This window comes from Planococcus citri, chromosome 5 (assembly GCF_950023065.1).
Source record: "Planococcus citri chromosome 5, ihPlaCitr1.1, whole genome shotgun sequence".
NCBI classification, from domain to species: Eukaryota; Metazoa; Arthropoda; class Insecta; order Hemiptera; family Pseudococcidae; genus Planococcus; species Planococcus citri.
In genome coordinates, this window is record NC_088681.1 from 46,433,569 (window position 1) to 46,460,567 (window position 26,999).

Genomic DNA, 26,999 nt, shown 5'->3' on the forward strand with positions numbered 1-26,999 from the left:
ATCGAAAAATGAACTTGGGTAGCCGAAAATTTGGTTTTTGAGGGTTTTAAACTATGCTCTTTCCAAAAATCGCGGTCCCGTTCAAATCGGAGTGTGACACCTCAAGAGGTTCCCTTCTGAGTTCGGAAATCGAAATTAAGAATTTTTGAGTTTTTCTGGAGAATTAAATAATAACATAAGTAAAATAAAATATTAAATAATCTCAATTTAATAAAAACGCGTATATTCTTTGTTCGATCGATGAATCAACAAAAATAAATCCGATAAAAAAAAAGTACACACGATACAGAAATAAAAAGAATAATACATAGCACAAGTAAAAAGTATATAAGAATAACAAATCGAAATACTTATAAGTGTGGAACAAAATGAATATTGCTAAATTTGTAGATAATTCGCCCATACACCGCGTTTCAAAGCATCGATTAATTAAATACCTATAATATTATAGAAACCACCTCGATTATCACAAAAATCTTCAACCATTTACGTAAATTAAAGAGGGGAACTGACTCGGGGTATAGGTTATCGTTACGGGGTACAATTAAATAATTATTCACAACAGAAAAATACACAATATTAAAAGAATAAAAACGGGGCACGGAGGAGAATAACAATACAATAAAAAATAGGGGTAGGTAAGCAAGGACTTAATGCGTAGATCTTCTGGTATCGTGTTTGGGTTCTTCTCTAGCCAATGCGATTATTCTTAATACAAGCACAGCCAATACTTTATCCAGCGGGTCCATGAAACCGCGCTGCATCCACTTTGGAATGGTTGTTCTGGCATGAGAGAATCCTAGTTTTTGTAATATGTAATCGACTCCGTACGGTTCGATGCTTTTACCACCCCAAGATAATAATCTGAAATTTAAAAGAATGGTTGGCGAATGGAATCGTTTACAATGAAAAAAATCTGATGTTATTCTCTTACCGAACGGTGGGTTCGAGATGCCACGTTTTGCACTGGAACGTACGCCAATCTTTGGAATAGTGTTCTTCGATATCGTCGCTTGTCGAGTCATTTTTACCATCACTCGGGCCACCGTTACCGTTACTTCTCTTTTTACTAGTTTCGGGAGGGCTGGGACTGTAAGCTCTGTGGTAACTTTGGTTTGCAGCCTGGTAAACCAAGTACAATTGTTAAGATAGGTAATTTTTCGGCAAAGTTCGAAATCTAAATGCATACTTACCACGCGCTCTTTTTCTCTCATGTACGAAGTGATTAAATCATGAAGGAAAAAGAAAGCTTCGGCGTCTACAGTGACGAATATATGGTCTTCGAATTCGGTTATAAAACTACAGTCTACGAGTGGTTTTTCGTCACTCATGAAAGGCAGACCAGCTGATTGCAAATGTTCAGTTTTAAGATGTAATTGCAACGAAGGCAAGGCGAAGATGACTTCTCGAGTATGGTTAATTGTTTCTTGAGGTTTAGGGGTTCGACATCGGACTCCATCAACGACCTCTTGTCTTTCACGTTCGAGACTTGGGAATCGATCGACAGCTGTGAATGAGAAACATTTAGATATAAGTAAATAGATGGAGATAAATAGGTAGCATCGAATGTATCAATATTACCATCGAGATCACTGCAGGAGAAGGCGTAATGGAACCATTCTTGAATAGTACGAAATTGGGGAGGGAATAATACGTTTCGACTGACTCTGCAAATGGTCGCCATGCTGTGATGCTGAGTGTACGTTTGCATACTGGGGGTCATACCGAGGCTGAAAGTCAACGTTTCTACGATATGGACATCTTTTTCAGAGATATCAGCTGCAACACGAATTATCGAATTAATAATAACTGAATTGAATAGACCAATAATTTAAGGTGACTTAAGAGCAATGTACACTTACGTTCTTTGGCTTCAACTTCTTGAGCTTCGGTTGCGAACGAAATACAAGGTTCTTTCAGCGAAAACAAAGCCCACGACTTCGACTTGAAATTAATACCGTGGAAGCAAGCTAACGATATATTTGTACCATGTAAATCCATCGTGCCTCCCAGCACCGTGCCCCAAGATGGTAAAGCGTGTTTCATCGTCGATAAATGCATATTAGCAACCTGATAAAGGCCAGGTTGCCAATGTCTGTGATGTTGAGCTGATTCCGGAGGAATAGTTTTATTAACTCCACCTAGATAAAATTCGGTATTACTGAAAAATTCGAAATATCTGGTAAATTTACAATAATTGCGTACTTTCGCTCAACGTCGAGGTAACTTTTTTCTTCGTAGGAGGACCACGTTTTCTAAAACTACTTGTGCTAGGTCCAGCTACGGAATTGCTTTTTGATTTCGGACCATCTTGAAGACTAGAAAATACTCGTTTGCTCGATTTGAACTGTTGCGAAAAGAACTCCTCTAGTTTGTAGTACATTTTGATGAGATCTGCTGCGGTTGATTTGGATATCATGATTTGTAATTGGTCCCAGTTCAGGTCTCCGTGCATAAATACCATCGCAGGTCTATAAATAAAAAAGGTCTCGGGTAAAATCACTTGTAGAACGACTAAGCCGCCATGAGAGAAAGAGAGTTGTACCTTTTAGTTGAGTTTAGAACGTCTCCTGAGGTTTTTCTTGTGACCACTTTCCATTCATCACGTAGAGAAATATTCAACGAACTCACTCTCGACATGAGTATAGCAGTTCCCATATAATCCAACCTCAACTCTAAAGCGAATAACTTCAAACCAACGGTATGATCAGGTTCTCGTCCAGGATCTTCGTGAATTGATACTAAAATAAAAACAAAAATGAATGCAAGGGTTACATATCCGGAATCTGAATCTAGACAAGATAATCAAAAATGAGAGTACATACTGAAAGTATCGATTTTACTGAGTTCGATGGTACCACCAACGATACCTCCTTTCGCATCCAAGCTCGAACCTCCAAATCCTAACCCAATGAATAAATTCTTATGTCCGGTGCTTCCGATAGATAACCGTCCTTCCGAATGGAACTCTTTCGTTAACCATCTACAGGGCAAAACACCAAATTGAGACGTCCAGAGTATAGCAACCTGTTCAAAATCATCCAGAAATACTCACGACACATTGCCCATCACATTTCCCATATTCATATGTACATTTAAACGTTTGAAATTCACTGCAAATAAGACCAAAGTTTGCCATCCTGTGCTACTGGTCAATTTATGAGGTTTGATTCGATCTTCCGAGATGGATTCGCGTTTCTTTTTGCCTACTGTTGAATGAAAAAGAGATTTTACAATTGGAAGTTTCAATTTACAAAAAAAATATCCTTTAAAACTACACAGGCAAAATCTCGAACCTTTAGGATGCGATTTTTTCGATTCTTGACGTTTGATTTTCTCGCGACTGGACGAATTCTTGGAATTCTTATTATGGCCCCTTGAAACAATAACAAAAAAAATGAAAAAAATTGTACGATCTCTCAGTGAATTTCAATCATCCTGAGGATATTTCCTCGCATACCTTTCATCTTCCAATCCACTCTCATGATCAAGTTCTTCACTATGATCAGGACCAGATTCATCTTCACCGTCGCTGAACATAGGAGCTCTGGTTAAATCACCGAGGAATAATCTCCTAATAATGCTACGTCTATACCACGCCTTTGGAAAAGCTAATATTTCTGTCAGTCTTCTCATATCGTATTTAAACGAAGCCGATCCAATATCCACAATAGCTACGAGTAAAATTCAAACATTAAAAAATGCTCTCCTCAAAAAACTACAAGATAAGAGAAGAAACCTACTCGAAAATCGAATAGTAGCATGACTCTGCTCGGTGCTTTTGCCAGTGGGAGTTTCGAAATTCATCTTACGACTTCGAGACAGATGGAATTTGACGAATTCGACGTTCACACTAAGCGAATCTTTTCGTTCACCGTCTGCCAAAGGTGACCAAATTGTTTGAGGCTCTTTTAAAGCGGATCCTGATTTTTTACCGCCGTATGGATGGAAAATATATAGAGAGAAATCTGCCATTACACCGGTTACACTTAAACCTCCAACAGCAGCTGGCATGCCACAGTCTTGTTTTGATTCGTTTCTAAAACAACAACAACAAAATTTGAAATGATCTTTTTTGTGTTCGTCTACGTAGTTGAAAATTCGACTTACTCGTTGAATGAGTCAGCTCTCTTGGAAGAGAAAACAATATCCAAAGAGGGCAACTTCAACATACACTCGACTCTTGACACAGGTAAACATGAAAAACGGAATGTGGACGGTTGCATGTGGAAATAGACGATCACATCGACCGGAAACGAAGCATATGCGTATTGACCCGATGTAATATACCGGACAAAAATATCATCATCTTCTTCGCTATTCGATAATAAATTACTAGTATCTGCAATAAAAATTCCACCAAATTAGTCAGTCACTGATCGTACTTTCATTCCGACAACATTCATCCTGAATAATGTGCACCATTTTCTTCCAATATGCTCACCTGTTGAATTTGTAAAGTGTAAAGGATTCCGTAAATTAGCTGGAATAGGTTCGAGGGTTTGTTCGAGGAACTCCAAAATATGAGGTGATATAATAGTCTCCTCAGGGATACTTTGCAGCGTCAACCAAGCAAATAAGCTGGCTTTCTTCGAGTTTGTTTTTCGAACAATCATACCACTCGAGTCGACAGTATAACAAGGAGACAGGCTTCCATCAGGTATTATCTTCGATTCGTAGTGTACCTGAAAATACACCAATTTAAGTAACAGAATCGATTTAAAATCGTCAAAGGATAAATGTACGAGTTGGAAATCGAATTACTTTGACATCCAGTCCGGGAATATGGAAAACAGTCAATTCGACCAGTTGAGCCGGGGTTACACTATTTGGATTCAATCTGAGCCTAGAGTAACTGGGCTGTTTCTCTTTATGGGATCTTCGACTAACACAAGGACTCCCAGGGAACTCTAATGTACCGCCGGAGCTGCTTCGATCTTTTTTCATTCTACTAATCCTATAATTAACACAAATGCAATTTTATAAATCAATTTTTAAACATTTTCAAAATCATAATTTTTTTTATAAATTTTCTAATTACAGTTTCAGCTCATCTTCTCGAGCCTGATCTTTGGTATGAAGAACACATTTGCCACTATTAATGAACACTTTGACGTCCAACTCGAAATCAATATTCGGTTCTTGGGGCTTGGAAAAGCTCGCGTTACCATTCTTGAGCTGCTCACGATTGGAGAGATCTTCCTGGAGAGTGGAGCTCTCAGGAGTCGATTGCACATCTTCATTCGGATTAGATACATCTTCGAGCTGAGGATCTGACTCGTGTAACCAATGCATCGGTTCTTTTTCGTCCATGGATAGACTTAAATCGGAGCTGGTACTTGGTAAAGAGATTTGTCGACGGACGCTTCTCGATTCGCTAAATGTAACACGAGGTAGCGTCGATAATTTTGGTTCATCTCCTATCTGATTCAACCCCTTTGACTCGGAATTAACGCTAAAACGGATTAAATCGATAATTTAGTCGAATGAGCTAATTTAATCGAGAAAAATAATCTAATCTGTTTACTTTTCCAATTTCGGAGCTTGTTCTTTTGTCGGAGAAGACAACACGAATGATTTAGACCGATAAGTGCCTTTGGTTCCCAATCCAAATTTATCCTTGAGTTGATATTTACCCTTGACACTCTGTCTTCTGAGCTTCTGAATCATATCTCTGCGAAAATTACAAATTTTTTGAATGAAAAAAAATTCACGAAAGACAATTTTCACTAATGGGGATTTTTCACCTTCTGAAACCTCGGAAAACTAAAGTCTCCAGTTCGTGTAATCGTTTAACTTCCTGTTCGATGGTTCCTTGGGAAGCTCCGAGGGATCTCAGATCGTTGATGATTTTCACTTGCTCGTACATTTCTTTTTCTAATAATTTCGAGCGTTTTTTTGAATCCATTGATCCGTCGCTGACTAAAGGAGATAGAGTATCGTCCAATGGAATATTCTTCGATGAATCTAAACTCTCCTGTGAAAAAAAAAATAATACGCATGAGTGATGAAGCCGATTAAAGTATGAATTTCACGATGGTACAGGTCGCTTACTTGAGAATTATTGGTATTATCGTCTCCTTCGTCACTATCGTAGCAAGCTGTCAATGTTTCATCCTCTTGAACACCGGTCAGCATTGTTAAAGTATGTCCCAAAGCAGATAATTGTTTCCCAATATTCACATCTAGATGAATATCGACTCCCTCCATTTGCCATTGAACGTTCAAGAACCATTTTGGATTTTCTAAGCGGAAATTTTCAATTAATTATTTATCACGAATTCGAAAAAAAAACACCAAACCGTGATACTAACCACTTTCAGATTTTTGGGTAGTTGTGCGACTGCAAACTTCGTACGTTCCTTCGGAAACAGAACAGAAGTTCATCAGGACGCCAGCTAACTCGTTATTGATGTCTGGTTTCCAGTCATCCAGAGATGTTTCAAAATCATCGGCGAATCTCAAACACAGTCCGATGAAACGCCCTTTGCTGACGAGAGATCCTGCGCTGCAAGCTGAGATACTGGTTGATTCCAATGTGATGACTACAGCGGCGCAGGAGTCGTTCTCCGGCATGAATGATCGATTAAGACCCCAGGTAGTCTGTAAGAAATGTTCAAATGTGAGGATTTACAAAGAATACTTGTGAGGAGATCCTCTGGTCGAGAATACGTACCGGTGGTAAAGGATTTAATGGTACGCAGATCCCCATATCTTCGACAGTCAATTGAAGGAAAAGTATACCGGAACTGGACGAACTGGTTAATCTTTCCAGGGCGATTCTTTCGTAAATCTGAAAATATCGTAGATGAATTAGCTTTCTATTCGTTGAGCTTTGAAATCGTGTTTGGGAGATTGAATCGATACCAACCTGTTGAGTGGCGCTGAGAACCTCTGAATTTAGAATGGATCTTTGCTCGTTCCAATATTCGTAAGCGTTTTTGTAATTTAACCACACGAGAATAGCTTTATCGACAGCGATCGGTTGAATGTAAATTAAAGGTCTACGTAAAGTGATCAAAATGACCTCTTTGTCTTCCCCTTCACCAACCATTTCTCCTTGGAATGCGTTCCGAATACCTGATTAAAATGATAATTTCCATTAACAAAGTTCAAAAAAAATTTCCACGAGTAAAACCATCGGTTGTGATTATCCTACCTATTCTGGTTTTGAAAAAAGCAAACTGCTGAAATTCCGGATCAGCTTCTTCGAACAGCACGTTCTTAATGAGCTGACCCAAAGACAGATTCACGTCTACTTGAGTCTTGACGAATATTTTGGCCGTTTCTGCAGGCTGTACCGAGGCACCGGATACATTTTGGACGCGATTAGAAATCTGGAACTCGACTGAGCCGGTTTCTAGACGCACAGCGCAATTGGTCGGTGTCGTTGCAGTAAGTTGAATACGCTGAGGAAAAAAAAAATTATCGGTCACATTGGAAACTTTTAGCTATATCTTATTCCATCGATTTTACCTTGATTCGAACAACCAATGAGAATAGTATTCGTTTAACCGGAGTATTGTTCGATTCTTCGGTATCTTCGAGCCATATAGGGACTGGTTTTTCGCCACCGTATACTTTTTGAACGACTTCGTTCACTTCCTGAAAAAAAATATCGTCAAATTAAATCTCAAAATGGAAGCTTTTTTCTACGAAAGAATACTTCAAAAATTGATTTGATTTCTCACCTTCATGAAAACCTTCTGCACGAACATCAAATGATTCAATAAATCGGTAGTCAGAGAATGCTCGAAAGTACCGATATCAGCGATAGCGCTGAGATAATTTCCAGCTCTGAGGACAGCACCGTCGGTGGAAAAACACTGGCCATCTTTAGGTTTCGCGCTATCTTGAATGTACTCGGCTGAGACGTGAACTTTGGGCAATTCGATGCAAGCTTCTGAGGGTAAGTTCGCCTCTGTGATTTCAACTTTGGTTGAAAATGATAACGAGTGTCGAGGTAAATCGACGACAAATTTGGCTTTACTTCCGGTGAATCCGTTACTAGTCAGTTGGTCCATTTTATATTGAGCTTGCAAGGATGGCAAGAGAGATGCGGTGATGCTAAGACTCTGTAATGCAACACGCCATCATTAGCGACTTCTCAATTGAAATTTTCTTTCATCACAGACGCGTATAAAATACCTTACCTGAATTACAGCGGTAAAATGCATAACTAAAGGTTGCAATAACGGACTACTATTGGCTTGAATATGAGATCTGATCGATGTATTCCCCTTACTCGACCGAACCGGTTGTCTCGGCGAAGGCTGAGGACCCACGTTAGCGTCCATTTCATCGATAGTTGTACCACGACTCATACGACTAGATGTCCTAGTAACTCTCAGTTCCTGCAACGTCGAAGATAGTTGTTTCGTTCCACGAGTCATCATTCCGTGCAGAGCGACAGGATGTTGAGGAATTTCTATATTTATAGCTCCGACCGTCATCAGAGCCGAGTTTTTATCTTTCGATCTGCGACTCATACTCGAATACAACGCTTGAGACTTGCCAACGGTAACTTTGACGACAGTTCTGTAAATTCACAAGGGATTAGTACACGAATCGTGCGCAAAATTCTAATTTCCACCGAATAAATGTCACTTACTGTTGATTTGGGGCTACACCTTCCAGTAACACGATCATTGTACGACCTACTTGACCAGTTACCGAATACTCCAAACTGATAGGTCGAATTTTCTTACGGCAGGTCAGACTCGAATGTAAATTGGTTATCTCAGCTTCCAGTTTTAGTCCACTCAAAGTGGCCAGAAGTTTTGTGCGATGGATTCTCGCGACTGCGAATATAATCAGGCGCGTTTTTTCTTCTCGAATCAAATCTAAATTGTAATTTAATTATAGATTAGATATCTCAAATGTGTAAAAAAAAACCAAGCAGACGATAATTCTGATATACTAACTAGGATGCTGAGGGACAGGAGTCGACGAAGTTGCGTCTACTTTTTCGGCATCGTCGCTGGATTTCGATTCGACCAATGTATCATATTTACGTGTTGTACCTTTCAGCCCATCAGATACTTCACCACCCATTGAAATCCTGTAAAGTAAAATAGAATAAGAATTCAAAAATTGTAAATACATATTCGCAGTAGGTACATAATTAATTACATATAAATTCGAAACTATCCCTTCACTCCCTCCCCCAAGGATGATTCGATTTTGAATTTGAGTTGGAGCTCTGAAGATTTGAAACCGAAGAAGGGACTGAGAAGGCACTCAATTCCATTACATACAACCTTGAGAGACCAGACAGACGGGTCAATGACCTTAAAATGCCAGACAAGCAGACAAACCAACTTGGGTAGCTCCACACGTAGATCAATGACCTTAAGAGACCATACAGACGCCTTGAGAGGTCATACAAACGGGTCAATGATCTTAAGACGCCAGACATACGACTACAAGAGCCCAATCAGACAGGTCAATGACCTTGAGAGGCCAGACAGACAAACAGACGACCTTGAGATCATAAGATGCTAGAGCGGCTGGTCAGTAAACTCGAGAGTCCAGACAAGGGGCGAATAACTTGAGAGGCCGAACAGGCAGCCAACCTTGGAAAGATAGACAGGTAGGTCAGTGACCTTGAGAATACAGACAGACGGGTAAATGACCTTAAGAGGCTAGCCAGAAATACAGACGACCTCGAGAGGCCAGACAGATGGGTCAATGACCTCAAGACGCCAGACAGGCGATCAGGAGAGGCTAGTCAAGTAGGTCAGTGACCTCAAGAGGCCAGTCAGACGGATCAAAGACCTCAAGAGGCCAGATAGACAGACGGCCTTGGAAAGTTGGACAGTAGTGACCTAGAGAGTTCAGATAATCAATCTGGATACAAATTGAAAAGTTGCGTAACATGACATCTGTGTGGTTTATCATGTTTTTGGGGTTGCTGAATACGGATTTCCACTCAATTTTTCGATCCAACACCTTCCATTTCTCCTTCCTCCATCTCTTTCCACGTCCCTTGATTCGAATAAAGAATAAAAAATACTGCCATATTGTTAATTACGTTGTTGCAGATGTTGAGTATGAAATTGAATCAAGTTTTTCAATCCAACATTTTTCCAAAGTCACTTCATCTCTCCTTCTTCCTCTCATAGCCCCCAATTTGAACAAAAATTGAAAAATCGTAAGACATTATTGCTTGTATAATATTCTCAGAATTCTGATTACTAATTTCCACTCAGTTTTTGACTCTGACTCCTCAATAGCCTATCATGGTGCCCAAACCAATCTCTGTTCAAAATTTGATAACTCAGCATCAAGTTCAAACGACAGTTGATTACCTATGACTGACGGTTTTCGTTTCGGGCATCGTAGCGTACAAATCCAGCAAATAATACACAGTTTTCCAACATTTCGGAATAGAACTGGTGGCATTGGTGGATTCTTCTTTGATCTGCGATACTTTATCATCAGACAGGGAAGAAAATCTGCTACGATTGTTGGCTGGTCCATCTCCAAGATTCATGTACCCTTTGACGCTTCTACTAGTTGATCTGATACGTTGCGCCAGACTTTGAGGTCTGGTCGAGGTAGCCGTCGATCTGACTGAAGGTGAAGGTGATAATACTGTTTTGTGCTCGTTCAACGAGTAAGGGTACATGGGAGGCTTTCCTTCGACGTGAGATTGCATGGAGGTTTGTATGTTTTGAAGATCAACTAAACAGAGATTTAAAAAAATGAAATTTCAAATTTAGGCACGTATTCGTAGAATTTTCTCAAAGCCCAAAGGTGACGAATAATACGTACTTGGAGGTTGAGGCATTTTAGGAGGAGGTACTTTCATCTCAAGAGGAGGTTCTTGCTCTTTGAGCTCGGATTGGGTGTTTTTAACGTTCTGGTACATGTTTGTGATTTGATGAAGTAATCGTAGTAAAGGCATATTGACCTGAAACACAACATGGAGAGATGATGAAAAAGACCAGGGGAGAGGGGAAATCCAAAATAAATCCAATTGTGAAAAAATAACTTACTTGTTGAGAAATATAATGCGCTGAGACGCTAACATTTAGAGCAGTATTCGAATGTTTCTTTAGTTGACCTCGAGAAACGTACAACATATTGCGACGTTGTCGGCTCAAATCTTCCACAACGGTCATATCGGCAACTCTTCGAACATCGCACTCTAAATTGACACGTTCGCACAAAAAGGCTGGAATTTCAGAGCCCATTTCCAGACACGGTTTTTCTGCGCCAAATCCAACAATATTCAATCAATTCTTGGGAGATTTTTTTTCACAAAAAATATATCAGGAGACCTTACCATGGAATTTAGATCCTTTGGTTTGAGGTTTACCAGACTTTGGTTTTTTATTAGAATCCGAATCGAAACTACCTTTACCAAGTTCACTGACTACGATATCGATTCTCATTGATTCCATTCCACCAACGAGTGTCAAGTTAGAACCCCACGAATCGAGCGATGTAACCGCATTAGTATTTCCAGCTGTAAAACGACAAATGGTTGATTAAACTGAACAGGAGAAGTAATCCCGAAAAACAACTTACATCCGGTATTCGTGATCATTTGTTGTGGCATGACTCCCAAACTGGACAGTAACGGTTCGAAGATCAAATGAGCATCTAATAAGCGTAAAGAATCATGCATCGGATAAAGACTGTATCCGGCAGCAGCTAACAACGTGTAATCCGGATTATTCAACGATATTCCCGAATTAACTGCGGGAAGTTCTTCTTTGGGAAGATCCCAGAATGTACTTTTGGCTACTTTGTTTTCGGTCATTTTAGGCTCGGTGTCTTCGAAACCTTGTTTAGCCATCCACGTGTATAGATCTTCACCTTGACCAGATTTATTTAAACCAGTTACACCGGATCCGGAGTTGGATACGAAGTACGAGGCCATAGGAGGTGATGCGTTTTGGCCATCTAGGCTACCGGCCGAGTGCTGCATCATGGTATCTCCTACAGCTCCGGAGCAAAGACTATGGACTGATCCGCACGAATGAAGGATGTAGTTCGAATTAACCGCCGTAGTGTCTGCTTTTTTGGTAGCTGGAAAATCACAACGGTGAATTAGTCGAATGCCATTTTTTTTATTCAATAAAAATAAATAAATAAAAAATAATTTAAAAATAAAAAAATAAATTGAAAAAAAGTTTTAAAAAAGTCGAATGGTATTGGGTGCCCAAAATAAACAAGCTAATTTAGGTTCTCACTAGATTGATTTTTCTCAGTCGATGCTGTATCGGTTCTTTGCAGAAACTGATGCTGAGGTGAATACGTAGCCGAGCCGCTGGCAATTGGGAATATTACGCTGGCTCTGGATGATGATAATTGCTGAGTCGGCAGTAAAGATTTCTTCTTTCTTCTAGGAGGTACACCGGGCTAACGAAAAACACACGAATATTCAATGAAATTACCTTTATTTGAATATTCGTTTTGATTTTGGACACCTTACCTTATTTGCACTCGCATTCTGACCACTAGAACCAGGCGATGTAGGAGAACTATGCATTGTCTGAGATACATCACCGACATTAGCCGAAAGATTAGCGATGTTTGGAGGCTGCTGAGTGGTGCTGGCCGAATTGGTGACATTTTTACTATCCGATTTGCCGGCTGAAGAAGATCCAGGTGCTGTAAAACAAGCAACTAAATAGATCAGATAATGCTAAGAAAAATATTCTATGGATAAGCCGACTAAGTTAATTTGCATGCTCAAAAAAATTCAACTTTATAAAATGCTCAATCAGCATCTATTAAACTCCGCGTGATTTTTTTGTACTCTACATACTATTTTTATCGTGAGATTTGCCAATAACGCTGGAAAATTCCCTTTAATGGCAAATGTAATGCCTCATTTTTTAGTAAAATTGTCGAAAATTACGAAAAAAAAAACTTGATGAAATGAGACTAAAATGATCAAACAAGATTTCAAAAGGGAATTTTCGAGTTTAGATTTCGCAAATCATCCAAACACACGATACAAAATGAAAAAATATCATGCATTCATCAACTTCTCGGGCAAACGAATATGAAAAGCTAATATGATATGATTTTTGAGCGACACATCAAGCTAAGATCTGCACAAATGATAGAACACTGAAGAAATCTACAGAATAAGAACGCTAGGTACAAGAATACAGTAAGCTTGTGTGATAGGTAGGTAGATTTTGCTACACTTTTGTAACACAAACAATGACAAAATGTAATACGCAATACGAGTGAATCAAAAGCTCGAATAATATTTTTAAATGTAGGTAAATGATCAAAGAATACGATTTATAATAACTGAATAGTAAGCTTTGGAAAAAGATCAACATGGATAAGCGAGCTACTTCTACAATGACATTAAACTACATAAATGGATGGTTCCAAAAAATTTCAACTACTCGAACCTGTATACTCATATCTACAATTCTGCATAAAACTGAATTAATACACAAAAGGGTGTCTGGACACTACAGTAGGTAATCTAAAAAAAAAAAAAACGCATGCTCCTTTTTCACACTTCTCACAGACACCCAACGCGACATGGACATGGTGGTGAAATGCGTACCGTATTTATTGGACGGGGTTTTGAGTACTTTACGTAATGTATTGGGAGTCACACCGATACTGGGATTAAGTAACATGGCGCATTCGTCGGTGACTTCGCATTCTTCGCAGGATACGTCGGCCTCTCCATCTCCTTCACCGTCACCATCTCCTTCATCGGTAAGCACAGCGTTTTCCTGCAGGGAAAGCAATACGTATTCCAGAACCATACCCATATGTAATACACCATAACCAAAAATTCAGCGAATGTAATGTAAATTTCATAGCTATTTGTTTCATTGAGACTGAGAATGACAATTTTTTCTGTTTAAAGCATCGCATCAATTCCTCATTCGGGTTGAGAAAGAATATCTGGACACTGCGCTACGTATTGAAGCCAACATGGAACAAACAGTGACAGATTTAGCAATGGTGATCAGAAAAACCAAAAGAAAAGAACAAAAGAGCTCAATAAAATTTAAATTTTAAAAATTGAGGGAAAAAAATCCGATGGCAAACGAAAGTATCCGAAAAAATACGAATTTTCTCGATCATGACCGAATTTATTACGAAAAAACTCGAATTTTGCCGAAAGTGACCGAATTTGTTCAATTCTACCCGAAATTGAAATGAATGAATGTTGCAAATATAGACACTGGACCTGCGGAATAAGACAACCAACTGCAGGCCGAGGGGAACGGAAACGGTAAGGAAAATTTGAGTAACGCCAATTTATCCCGCTGGGTGATCTTGGCAGCGCTGTACTTCAATTTTGCAGGCAACAGGGAAGAGGGAGGGTTGTGTAGTCCGCGAGGTACTCCTGACTGCGCGCGCAGCCAGGAGTTCCTTCCGGACTACACAACCCTCCCTCTTCCCTGTTGCCTGCAAAATTGAAGTACAGCGCTGCCAAGATCACCCAGCGGGATAAACTGGCGTTACTCAGGTTTTTTTGCCAAGATGGCTGCCAGTTGGTTGTCTTATACGCAGGTTCAGTGTCTATAGTTGCAAATGAGTTGACTTTTAACAATTTAAACCTTTCGCTAAATCAGCCACTGGAAACAAAGAAACTACTCGTACACCAAGGTAACAACACCCAATATGAGCTGGAATATACACAATAGTATAAACAATCAAAGCTATAAATGAATAAATATATACAGAAAGAGAACACCCGATAGCGTGATTTTTCCCACTAAAGAAAGCATCTGTCTGGTAACAATACTGGGATATTTGTCGGACAGCTACACCGTAGCGAATATGATCGATATATAGGATCAAATAAAAATTGAATTCTTACAAAAAACTATCGGGTCCTCGTAGTCGGTGAACGTGTCGTGAATACAGTACTCGCACTGTAGTACCTCTACCTACACATTGAAATATTAATTTATATACACAAACATTACACAAATGTAACAAAAAAAATTAAGTATCAATAGTTAAGAGATGCTTTTCTTCGTCTGATACCCGCTTCCCTTCAGCTAAATTTCATCTTACAACGTTTTGAATCAAATAGCTACAAAATAAACATATTGAAAAAAAGTGATTTTCCATTCATTAACCTCTTCCGGATCTGGAACGGCGAACGTGACGTTCAAAGGCTTCACAACGTGTCGTTTACTCTTGAAATTATGCTCCAGCAGAAGCGGAGTGTACAGAATGTTCTTCCATTGACGACTCAGTACAATAACTCCCTAAACATCGAAAAAAATTCGAAATGAATGCAGTCTGAACTGACTTGAATTTCCAATCGTGATTTTTACGTACTTGTCTCAGAATGGATAAATGAGGTACGTCTTCCTTGAGGTATTCTTCGATATTTGAATGCTGTAAGGTGTATTTTCGCAAAATATTGCACAATTGGCAGGATGGATCTTCTTGCAGGGTTTTAGCTAAAGGAGTAATACGCCCGTAACGACTCTGTACAAAAACCACACAGATTACGATCAAATTAAAAATACTCTGGTATTCGTGAAAATTGAATGTTTAAAGGGACATGACTTGTAGTACCTTTATAGGCATATGGAGACTTTGTACGTCTAAAGCTTCAGCCATAAGACAAGTAATAACGGCGGTATTTCTGCGATACAGGCATCTTAACATGTGCACAACTCGTATGGCTAATCGATTACTGGGATTCATCCAAGCATTTATGGCCGGTGACGCTGTACTCAGTAAATTCCAATCCAAACTAAATAGAATTTGAAACAAATGTTAGAAGGATGAATAAAATTTTAGACGAGGTGATGAAAGTCGAATTATTACCGAGTGTAGTCGATTTTCCTGGTGATTGGAGTTCGAGGAGGTGCAGCGAAATTGAACCATACTTGTTGGATTTCAATGATACAGGAGGAGGCGTTTCCGTCGACAATTTTATTCAATGTACTGTTTCCACTAAAACAAAAAAAATATATGAAAATTATATTTTTTTAAATTTTTCAATGTTTGTTACAGTGAAAGAAATTTTTAACAAGATACAAACCTATTATCATTTTTATCACCAGAGGCACTTGTTGCTTTATCTTGTTGATCTTTTTGAGAATTTGACTCAGATTCAGCTGCTGCAGTTGCACCCGTTGAAGATTCAGCGGGTTCTGAAATTAGAAGATCAAATTCAAAATAATCGAAGTGGATTGTGACGCTTTGTGGGACAGTATGAAATTACTGGAGTAGAGTCGAATTTTACTGGAGGCTCCAGATCGACTCAAAAATGGTCATAATCGATTTCGAGAGGAGGATAAGGGTACATTTCAGGAAGTAAATGACTTTTTTTTTGCAATTTTTCGCAAAAATATTCATTTTTGGATTTTTTTTCAATTGAGATTTTATAACTCGCAAAAAAATAAATGTTTTCAAACCATCAGAAGTTGATTATAGCACCTTCTGGAACAATTTGAAATTACCGGAGAAAAGTCAAGTTTTACTGGAGACTCCAGATCTGCTCGAAAATGACGAAAATCAACTCCAGGGACGAGGATCAATTTAAATGAACAAATCAATTTCCAGATTTTCACCTTGAAATTCATTTTTGTTGTAAAAAACAAATATACCGATAGAATATTTCTGCCATTTTTCAAAATTTCGCCAAAAACCGAAAAATCAATTTCGGGAGCTCAAAATTTGGTTCTGAAGTGAGGGTGACATGCTCTTCTAATGCGCCAAATTTCAGGTTAAATCAGAGTTGGCTGGTTGTGTATGATCTCTTCTTCTCTTCTTTTATTAGCAAGACCTCATAAATTACTTTTTTAAATGAATCATTTGTGAGCAATTTCTTAAAAACTTGATTCAGTCGTAAAAATAATCCAATTTTTCGAGAATTTCAACAGTTGCTTCATTTCATTTTTCGAATTTGATCGAATGAAAATAAAAAATTTTACATAAATAAATCGAGGCAGAAATATGCATTTGATTCCCCCCCCCCGGTCTCTCCCCGTCATGTAGAGTAACATTGACACGGAAATGGAGCATTTAAAAAAATCTTAAATTAAAAAAAAAAAAATTCAACTTTTCGGAACTTTAGATCTATAGGAAAATCAACACAACTTGAGGAACTAAAGAAAATTATTTGATGAAAAAAAAAATAGGCATTTAGAAGTATTTTGACTTGGAAATTGAGAATTTTCAATGAATTTTTTTACAATTAAGTATGAGCAAAAAATGTTTATTACATTTTTTTTATTTTTTATTCAGCTGTTGGTGAAGGGAGAAAAGGAGGACTTCTTATTAAGGCTTAGAGACCACAATTTCCAGAAAATCCCTCTTCCCCCAAAAAAAATTAACAAATTTTATGAGGTAGAGGTAGAAAAAAATCAAAAGTACAAAAGGGACGGCTCTACTTCCGTTCTTATGTGTGAATAAATCGCAAACTAAAAATTGTAACTCATTCACTCGCGATTGACTTCAACCAAAAAAATTTTCAGAACGATTTAAAATAAAATTTTATTACCATTGGCATGCTTGGTAGAAGTTTCCAATTCATCCTTGGACCGGACGGAATCAGTACAGTGACCTTCGGAAGGAGGCACAGGAGATGAATTTTCAGCTTTGGCTGTCTCTTTTTCGTTCTGCTGTTCTTCGTCTTTTTCGAATTTTGAACGTTTGACGAGCTAATTGAAAGTAAAGATGATAAAAATCATTATTTATTGTAATTCTAATAGTGTGAAAATAATTTAAAATGCTTACTTTGAATGATACCCCCTCGAAACCACATTCCATCATGATAAATCCCATTTTATCTTCATTCAGGGTTGTCAAATCGTCCGGTAAGGCACTCAGCTGTAAAATTAATTGAATAATGAATATAAAATTTGATATATTTCAACACTCGGCATTAAAAATTACGCACCGTATTATTATTATCTGTGATTAAGCTATCGGTAATTGTGTTCGATGGCGACCCGGAAGATTTCGAACACGTAGTGAACAATACTTTAGACGAATACGTTGGAATGGCAGTGATGACTGCGTCTTTCAAAAGCGAGCATTCATTTTTCAGTCTTCTGAGTTGAGTGTGAATTTTACCTAAGCAAAGAGCATCGTGTTCAAATACATAGCTGTTTTTTTCACTGGTATAATCTATAAGTATAAAAAATTTCACTCACTAATATTAAACGTGATAACAGTCTCTTGTTCTTGTTTCTCAGATGTCTCTATGTATACAGGTTCTCCTCTAATATTATCTTTACCAGGGGTAGTGGTAAAATGCAACCCTAATAGAAGAGCTTTACCAGCAGCTCGACTTAAAACACCTTTTTTCTGCCCACTCGGTGTGACCGTAGGCCGATGGAATGTTTGAACGACTTCTCTAGCCTGCAATATGATTCGATTTAGCGCAACGAAGAAATCACGGAGGAAATTTCAAGGAATAAATTACTTGTTTGCCGTAATGAAATCGGGCAGTGACTTCATCTATGCAGATGGCCAACAACGAGACGCACGTTAGATCTCTTAAATTATCCAACGCAGAGAATGAGATCACTTCTTCGACAATTGACGCCTGAAGTACCGATATATTTATCTGGAAACGAGACAATATTCGATATAAAAACGTATTTTGTGACCCCCAAGCAAGGACTTGATGGTAAATACTAACTTTAGGTAAGATGACGGTTCCTTGTATTTGAGAAGCAATGAATTCTTCGTACACACTGTAAGGTTCGTGAGTATCGGAAGCTTCTTTGGGCATATTTTTCACCCTCTCGACTGTACTTCTTTTACTTCCACCGCCTTGCAATTGACTCAGGTATTTATCTTTTTTCAGCACGTTGGCCGATTCTACTTTACCAATACAAGACATGTGGAGATGATTGAGGACGGTGATTGGATGTAGGATACTTAATGTTGGAGTCAATGCATCGACGAATCTGTAAAAAGATGAATCACACATATTACAAACAAAAATTCTACCCCTAAGCAGAGTTGAGAAGCGTTCAAATGATACTCACCTTTGCAAAGATTCCAATATTAAAGGTGTCACCATAATATCAACGTCTCCTTTCATTTTGATAATCACTGTGGTTCTCGTACCACTCTCGTTCCTCAAAGATAACAATTCTTCTTGCGAAACTGCAGGAAAAAAATTAACGTTTAAATTTTAATCATATTTCAGATATACTGAGCTTTGCTCGAATATCGCATTGAGACTTACTGAATTCGAAATCTTCATTCATGCTGGAAACGAAGTCAGGTTGGTTTTTATCCCAAGGATACGAGTGTTCGGACATTCGAGTATAATTCGGAGCCGGACTAGAGTCACAGTTCAATCTGCGAACCATTTTTAACGAAGTGAAGCCTTCGGTAAGTACATCGAATCGAGGTAAATATTTGCTCCCTGAAAAAATTGAATACATAAAAATTAAATTCGCTTCTAAGCCTCAAGATGGTTCTGTTCAATGTTCAACTTACCAATAAAAGCCAGACGACCGTCGTTGGATCGTTGAAAGAATGGCACCGTAAATACATCCGAATGTGGTGGTAACGATACTTGTGACCAATTCGTACATCCAACCTAAGATTTAAAAAAAACAATATTTGGTAACTTTTTTCCTGGGATTCCATTTTCAAAACGAGAATCAAGATTAATTATTTTACACACCTGGGATAGATGATTTATGTACGTAGACATCAACAGAGGCGAATCAACAATTGGTTTGTTGACTTGCATATGTAGATTGACCAAGGTCAGGTCTTCCTGAGACGACACAGCTGAAATGAACGACGTACTGGATACCGAATGAGAATCCGACGAGTCTAAAAGTAAAGCTGAGGCTGATGTTTGAACTAGAGTATCGTCGTCATCGATACTGCAACTTTTAAGTTTGGGGCTTTCGTTACGATGAGGCCAAGATGCCGGAGCTTCGATAAGGTGTCTTTGTATATGTTCCAAGCTTCCAATGAGTGATTTTTCATCTTCCGCTACAGGTGTCGTCTGTCAAACATATTTGATTAGATTTTGGTTCATCGAATTGGGAATTATCGAATTGATTTTTAATTTTCGAAAAATAATTGAATTGATTCCCACCTTCTGGTATCTCAATAGCATCTATGGAAATCAATTCAACTATTTTTTTTTCGAGGAAAATTATTTGGGAATTAATTTGAGTACAGCCATGGAATTGAACTGAAAAACGCTTTGATTGACTTACTTGGTCGTAATAATTACGAGAGAAATAACCGACACTGCGGTGCTCTGGGGTATGAATCTCGTTATCACTTCGATGTACCGGTAACGACATTTTGATTTCGTTCAAATGACTTAGAGGTAGCACTTTATTTTTCTCCGGTAATATATTCAAATCGCTTCCGAATCGTTTGCTGAAAAATCAAACAGAATTTCAATTTTCAGCAATATGATTTCCACTGACACGAATAACGAGATTAATACTCACCATGGTAAAGTTCCTTCGTGAACATAAGAACTAGATGAACTAATCACAGAATTTCTTAACGAGGAGCTACGACTATTTGGCGATTTCATCTCGGTCATGTTACTATCGATAGAATTTCGATTATGGCTTAGTTCTTCTTCAGCTGAGAAAAACGTTTCGGATTGATTTTCACTGGATAATGATACGGTTCGTTTGAACATAACGTCGCCTCTCGGACTGGTCGACTTGTTATCAGTTGACAAAGTAACGAATGATTCAGAGCCCTGTGTAAGAATATGAATAATAATAAATAAAATAATCGAAGGTATTTTTAAAAACATTCGTGAACATCGAATCACTTACATCATCTTTATGATCAGACGAGGTCGAATGGGCACTATGTGTATTAAAATAGTCAACAGAAAGTTTCGAATCTGAAATACTACTCTTTGGAGTACCATCGCATTCTCCATTCTCAGGTACACTTAAAATCGATCCTAATGTGTTAAGACGTGAATCCGAATCCAGTTTCGTGGGCGGATACGCCGTCGTTGGACTAGAGTCTATCAATCTGGCATATGGTACTTCTCTATTAATATGACTAGAATTCGGAAGTCTGCAAAATAAACGATCAATTGATAAATTATCATCGAATTAACACCGTTAAAATCAACTCAAGCTGTTTCGTTCTCCTTCGACGATCAGAACAGGCCAATAACCGGACGGTGGTTGGAAATAACTCACCTGTTATTAACTGACGTATAAGAGAACCTCCTCGGTAACGACATTTTACCATCAAATTGAGGATTATGACTAGGAGTAAGGGAACTGCCGGTAGTAGCAGTTGATTGACTATCAGTAACCGAATGCGAACTGGCTACTACGTTATCACCCGAAATTACGTGATTGTCGCCTTCTGTCACCTGAACATATAAATAACCCAGTAAAAAATAGTTTAAAAGATATTTTCTTCGTCTCCTCAAGCTTACACTGAATCTTACCTTAGATCGAACACTGGTCGATGATGGTACTCTGTGTTCCGTCCAAATAGGCACAGGTTGATCATGAATGGTCATGTCTAAAGCGTTGTAAGGCGGAGTATGGAACACTAGTTGAGATTCGTGTAAAATACTCTGACCAAATCCTGGATCTTTACCGCTATCGTTTATTCTGAAATTCAATTCAATCGGTAAATTTCAAAACGAAGTATTTTTTGGGGTAAATTTTTCTCGATGTTTATGCACCTGAATGCGGCGATGTTGATACCATCTTGAACATCTTGCCTGGCAGGTTTGAAAAATCGCTGACCGTTTCTATTCCGTCCAAAGAACACGCATCCTCCGATACAGCCACATCTTCCGGTAACCAATAGCTTGCTATCGCTGGGCCACAAAAACCACAGTTTTTTATACCGTTCGTCGTGGAATTTCAAAAATCTAAGAATAAGCAAAAAACCAAATGGTCGTAAAGCAAATTTGCATTTCGACAATTGTACTTGTAAAAATAGAGGAATGACAGTACTTGTGCTGGACTAAGTGTAAATTTTTATCGGTACTGCAAAGCGAAGCGGCTGCTTCGAGGATCAGAGGTCCTAAAGAGACGCTACCAACTTCTAACCAGATATCATTCCCATCGGTGTTCATTCTGCGAATAAATGAAACACATTAGTACGCTTTGGTATCAATCAAACATAAAATACGCAGATTCCATGATCCAATTGACAAACCTGTGTTGGGATCGACCGCTACACGTCGTATTCGTATTACTATTGCTCGCTGTACCGGTCCCATGTTGATTACAGACTTGTGAATTGGCAGCTACCATGTGACGTAGACGAATAGCCGGAATCAACGTGGTCACTCCACTTTTTACGTGATTACCGTGTAAATTACAAGTAGCAATACGAATAGGAGACGCCTGCGAGAAAGCAAATGTGAAATTTAGAGCTCTGGGATATACAGGAGGCGTCGACAGATTCAAATTAGCCTACCCAAAGATTTAATGCGGTGTTTGACTCGACTAGATAGAAGTCAATAGCATCTATGACACATCTAGTCATTCGATACTTGACGTCGCTGGAAGAAGGACACCTGTACGTGCCATCGGGATCAGATTCCGGACACTGTTTCGGAGCAACGCCATGTAAGCATTCTTGAGGCAGTCTCGGAGGACGCAGTTTGTTTTCGCCGTCGAACATTAACAACACCAGCGTCTCTAGCCCAACGACGACGTGATAAAGCTGCGGAAAAGAACGAAGAAAATCAATTTACCATCGATTAATTTGAAAACGATAGCTTTCAACTCTCGACTTGGAATATTCAGTGAAATAAGTACCTGAGGAGAAGTCAATTTAGCGCTCAATTTCCCAATCTGGATTTCCAACATCCAAGCATACTCCAACGTTTTCTGTTCCAGCGTACGTCCTCGATCGCTGAACATACCATGGCCTCGAATTTGCAAACCGGATAACATGACGTGACCCTGATTCAAGTGATTGTCTCGGTGCGGTCTACTAGGCACTTTATCTGTACTTATGAGTATGGCTGGCGAAAGCAAAAGTTGTAATTGCATTTCTTTGTACTCGATTTTCATCTCGAAACCGAATCGTTCCAGAAGGATGATCGGACAAGGAGGATCCTTATCCATACAACTCTGTTGTAAAAAAAAAAAACAAGTTAGTTTTGATTCTCTGGCCATTGAAATCGCGATAAGAATATTTACTTTCATGAGATGAGCTTGGATATCGTGCATTGTAATCGAGACGACGATATCTAAAGGTCTATAGAGTCTCGGATCGAATTCCTTTTTCGATAGTTCGTCTTCGGATATAGAACTAGAATCAGCAACTACTGTTGACGATGAAGAAGCAGAGTGACTGGGTGATACAGTTGGTGGGTCGTTCATATCGGTGAAGGTTTGATCTTCGCCGAATATACTCTCCTAAAACAGCAACGAATAGTCAAATTAATAAATTTCAAAATAAAGAAACCGAAGAACAGCAACGCAGAAATAATGGGTATTGAAAAATCACCTTCAAATGAACCAAATGCCGGAGACATGTGCCAAATAGAAATATAACAGAAGGTCCGATTTCCAACTCTAAGCTCACTTTATCTGGAGTCAACGTAGAAGGATCGAATTTCTGATTACCGTCCTACACACGAACATAAGCAAAGTCTCGCATATAGATCATAATTTGAATAGAAAGAGTGTCAACACAAAAAAGCGATCCCATCACCAGACTCACTTTAGACCAATGCAACACAGAAGGATTTTTTCTTACTCCGGGCATTCTCATAGGTGATAAAAGAATTTCCTCTTTTTCCGGCGTCGTTATGTCTGCTTGAGGAGGAGGCCCGAACGGCGGCATTGGATGGTACGTGTAATGAATACTCAACGCTGCAATTGGTATTGACCAGAAATCGACCCAGCCATTGCTACGAGGATAAAATTATTGTAAATTTATTCGAGTAAATTGCAATAGAAACAAGAAGTGAAGATATACCTTCGTTTACAAACGTTTCTCCATTTACGACCGTTGTCTTGTGGTCTGGGATGTAAAAGGGAACCATCTCGAGAAAGCAGTTTAGCGTTTTTATCCAATGATAGAAGAATACTTCGGCTGGTGTATACTTCCGGTAAGTGCATCGTGAGATCCACACTTTCGCCCTGGATCCAGAACCGGAGCGGGAGCGTTTTAGGTAGAAAATCATCAAATGGTAGATCGAACGAGAAATCAAATAAATCTCCGCAAACCGCAATGTGAGCTGAATGATTTGAAAAATACGTCAATAATTACATTCATCGCATATCTAAAAATGAATTAGACCTAATAAATAACCATTTTCTTGATTCTGCGATGAACAATCAACCCAGTTATATTCGTTGCTCTGCGTCAATAATTCGAATTCTTTCAAAAGTACTGTCAGCTTCCACGTGTATGGGATAAAATGCAACAGATCGGGTTTCGATTTACTGGCCCAGTCGTTGATTAAATCTGTCAATATGGGAACTCGTGTAAAAAAAAATACCCTGATATTTCATATTATATCAAAAGAAAAAGAATGTAACCTTCGAAGAAATCTTTATGAGCATAAATAAACCATCCGGTAGCTTTACATCCGGTCAAATTCAGCAACCATTCTTGATGATCATTCCATCGAATCGGATAATGACATCGAGCAGTAAATTCCAAAGTTTCACTTTCTACTAAACTTCGAAACTAAACGAAAACATTGATTAGATTGAAGACAAACGTGATAAGATGGTCAAACCTTCATTATATGTATATACCTGTAAACTAGTTGTTGCTTCACAATGCAACAATTGTCCGGTGATTTTAGTAATATAACCATCTTTGTTGACAAGCCAAGGCATAGTGATTTCTAAATATGAGCCGGGACCAACATTCACGTGCACAGCATTCGTTTCCTGATAAAATATAATGTCATGACTCATCGAATTATTGCCATAAATGAAATAATTACCTTGACATAAAAATTACCTTGTTTTTAGTAAACAATATATCTATAGTGGATTCGTACAAGGTGCTAAGTCGTATATCGAACGCCTGAACTTGTCTTTTTTCACCCGGTTGAGGAGGTTTGGTAACCTTGAAATTATTACGAAATTAAAATCAATTTTTAAAAATTAATTATTAATTATTTAATAATTGATTTATGTATTTACTTCCAAATTTTGGTAATCTTGAGGGAAGAAAAATTTAAATAGATGTTCACGTTGTCTATCTGCCCATGGACCGTAACTAAAATCCGTACCCTTTCCACACTACAACAATTAATGATTTGATAATTAATTTCCTTAATTAATATACATATTTAATGAGCTATTTTGTTTACGTATTCATACTTTAATATCAATTCCCCAAATTGGTGGCGCTGATTCAACTATATCGCCATTGGCTAATTGTAACATTTCCGGTTCCTCAGGTACAACACCTGTTTGAAAATTACAATTTTAGTTACAATATTCTGTCATAATGTAAAAATAACTCTCAGTCTTATATTTTACCTGGTTCATCCATGTAGTAATATAATTCTATTTTATTTGAAGAAAATACCACAAAACCTGCTCCCATGTACCTTGGTGGTTCGTCAGCAATGCCGGTAAACTTAGGACTAGGTGCCAATATGACCTGCGAATTTACATTCTGGTATTTAAGTGAAATCGAAAACAAATGTAAAGAGAAACTTCGTCCAATACCTTAAAATTTTCAGCTTTACATTTAACAAAATGCATAAAATGATCCAATCTCGAGGCAGCTGGTTTTGTTGAGTAAACACAATGAGCTTCTTCGACATTTATCGAAAGTGTTGTCGGAACTAGTCGATTACCGAAAACGAAACGACCCTAAAAAATTGAAAATTCTATAATCTGTTCGTTTAAGGTACATATTCCAGTAACGTACCGAAGAAATATCGACTTTGATGACGGGTATTAAATCACGCCAACTTTTACCAATTGAAACTTGCTGTCGTTCTCCTGGATCATGGACTTGGGCTTCGACGTCACCTTCTGCAGAAAATTTGAATGAAAATAGCACAACATAATATTTTCTCACTCAGGTTGAAGAAACATGACTACATACTTTCAACTAGATCTTCCCAAGGGATAATTGAAGGTTCTAAACCGAAAGTTCGTTCTAGTTTACTGTACAATTCGCATCTGTTGTAGGTGTGTAATTCTAAACCGTTCAACATCACTGACAGCCGAGTATCTGAATGTGATAAATCTAAAAAACAAGCCTCATATTAATACTAAATGAATTTTTCAAAGCAGATTTATGTGATGTATCTATTACCTTCGGAAACATCTTTTGGTACGTAAGAACGCCACCACCGAAATATCAACCAACCGTCTTGTATCCGTACTGTGTAATCGTGCGTAATATAAACGATATCTCGAAACATAATTTTACCAGAAAGAGCGCAAACTGTACAAGAACCTGAAATTGAGAACTCACATAGATATACTCGTATATTTTGTAGAGGGCTCTTATTCTACGTTCGATACTCACCAACGTTCAAGTAACCCTTACGAACATAAAACTTGGTCAATAGTCTAGTAATAATGTAGCCTATGACTCTGGAATTATAATACGTTATGTAGATGACCCAAACGACGGCTATAATCAATGAAAATAGTAATATAGCGAAGTTCCCGTTGAGTAAGTCTTCTGGAACATGTATATCTAAATTCGCCAATATAGACGAGTTTGTGTTTCCGTCAGGCGGAGTTGTCGCCGTTGATGTACTGCCCTCCATGACTGGATGTAATGTGTTTTCGTACGTATTCAAGATGTAGATTACCTATGAAATTTAAAAGAGTTAGAAAAAATGAAGTATTCCCATTTCGAAAACAAGACATCTACTTACATTCTAAGTTGATACAATTTTCTATCGGATGTACTTGACATGGATCAAACTCAAATCAGAGTGCTCGTTGATAGAAGGAAAGGATGATACAGTTTATGAATCATTTTTCAAAGTGTTTTTTTACATTATTAAAGAAACGATAACATTTTTGAGTACATTGATAATAATTTTCGACGATAATTTTACAAAATTTCCAAGTTCAACATGTAAGGAG

At 38.3% G+C, this 26,999-nt stretch overlaps 1 protein-coding gene across 1 annotated transcript; it reads right to left on the reverse strand.

Moving 5' to 3' along the window:
- Nucleotides 1-202: 202 nt before the first annotated feature.
- On the reverse strand, nucleotides 203-26,983 carry tweek (transmembrane protein KIAA1109 homolog tweek). Its single transcript, XM_065366890.1, has 78 exons — nucleotides 26,786-26,983; nucleotides 26,428-26,719; nucleotides 26,212-26,355; nucleotides 25,999-26,142; nucleotides 25,819-25,925; nucleotides 25,614-25,760; nucleotides 25,422-25,545; nucleotides 25,260-25,348; nucleotides 25,080-25,178; nucleotides 24,895-25,002; nucleotides 24,684-24,821; nucleotides 24,462-24,612; nucleotides 24,232-24,387; nucleotides 23,896-24,157; nucleotides 23,638-23,827; nucleotides 23,422-23,544; nucleotides 23,112-23,330; nucleotides 22,725-23,042; nucleotides 22,381-22,629; nucleotides 22,117-22,307; nucleotides 21,912-22,034; nucleotides 21,635-21,826; nucleotides 21,392-21,560; nucleotides 21,135-21,313; nucleotides 20,754-21,006; nucleotides 20,412-20,674; nucleotides 20,169-20,337; nucleotides 19,619-19,951; nucleotides 19,429-19,531; nucleotides 19,172-19,354; nucleotides 18,969-19,089; nucleotides 18,617-18,887; nucleotides 18,398-18,541; nucleotides 18,126-18,333; nucleotides 17,870-18,045; nucleotides 17,707-17,799; nucleotides 17,471-17,630; nucleotides 16,007-16,118; nucleotides 15,790-15,918; nucleotides 15,535-15,715; nucleotides 15,292-15,444; nucleotides 15,087-15,218; nucleotides 13,547-13,721; nucleotides 12,446-12,624; nucleotides 12,204-12,372; nucleotides 11,536-12,039; nucleotides 11,291-11,473; nucleotides 11,001-11,215; nucleotides 10,777-10,915; nucleotides 10,311-10,686; nucleotides 8,925-9,061; nucleotides 8,612-8,843; nucleotides 8,154-8,538; nucleotides 7,692-8,075; nucleotides 7,477-7,605; nucleotides 7,160-7,409; nucleotides 6,872-7,080; nucleotides 6,677-6,793; nucleotides 6,315-6,603; nucleotides 6,055-6,245; nucleotides 5,748-5,977; nucleotides 5,528-5,674; nucleotides 5,042-5,455; nucleotides 4,765-4,957; nucleotides 4,445-4,685; nucleotides 4,111-4,342; nucleotides 3,744-4,039; nucleotides 3,461-3,674; nucleotides 3,297-3,376; nucleotides 3,056-3,209; nucleotides 2,826-2,983; nucleotides 2,546-2,741; nucleotides 2,206-2,471; nucleotides 1,863-2,141; nucleotides 1,582-1,779; nucleotides 1,194-1,507; nucleotides 935-1,122; nucleotides 203-864 (listed from the first exon to the last, which is right to left on the reverse strand). Exons 2-78 carry the CDS (start codon nucleotides 26,672-26,674, stop codon nucleotides 651-653), a joined length of 15,330 nt encoding a protein of 5,109 aa, XP_065222962.1. The 5' UTR covers nucleotides 26,675-26,719; nucleotides 26,786-26,983; the 3' UTR covers nucleotides 203-650.
- Between the last annotated feature and the right edge of the window lie 16 nt (nucleotides 26,984-26,999).

Bases quoted from the DNA above. Each gene is read 5' to 3' on its own strand.
- tweek (XM_065366890.1), bottom strand. From the start codon at position 26,674: ATGGAGGGCAGTACATCAACGGCGACAACTCCGCCTGACGGAAACACA. The intron at 19,532-19,618 runs GTGTGTAAAATA...TTTAAATCTTAG, and splicing joins ACATAAATCATCTATCCCAG to GTTGGATGTACGAATTGGTC. The intron at 865-934 runs GTAAGAGAATAA...TTTAAATTTCAG, and splicing joins CATCTCGAACCCACCGTTCG to ATTATTATCTTGGGGTGGTA.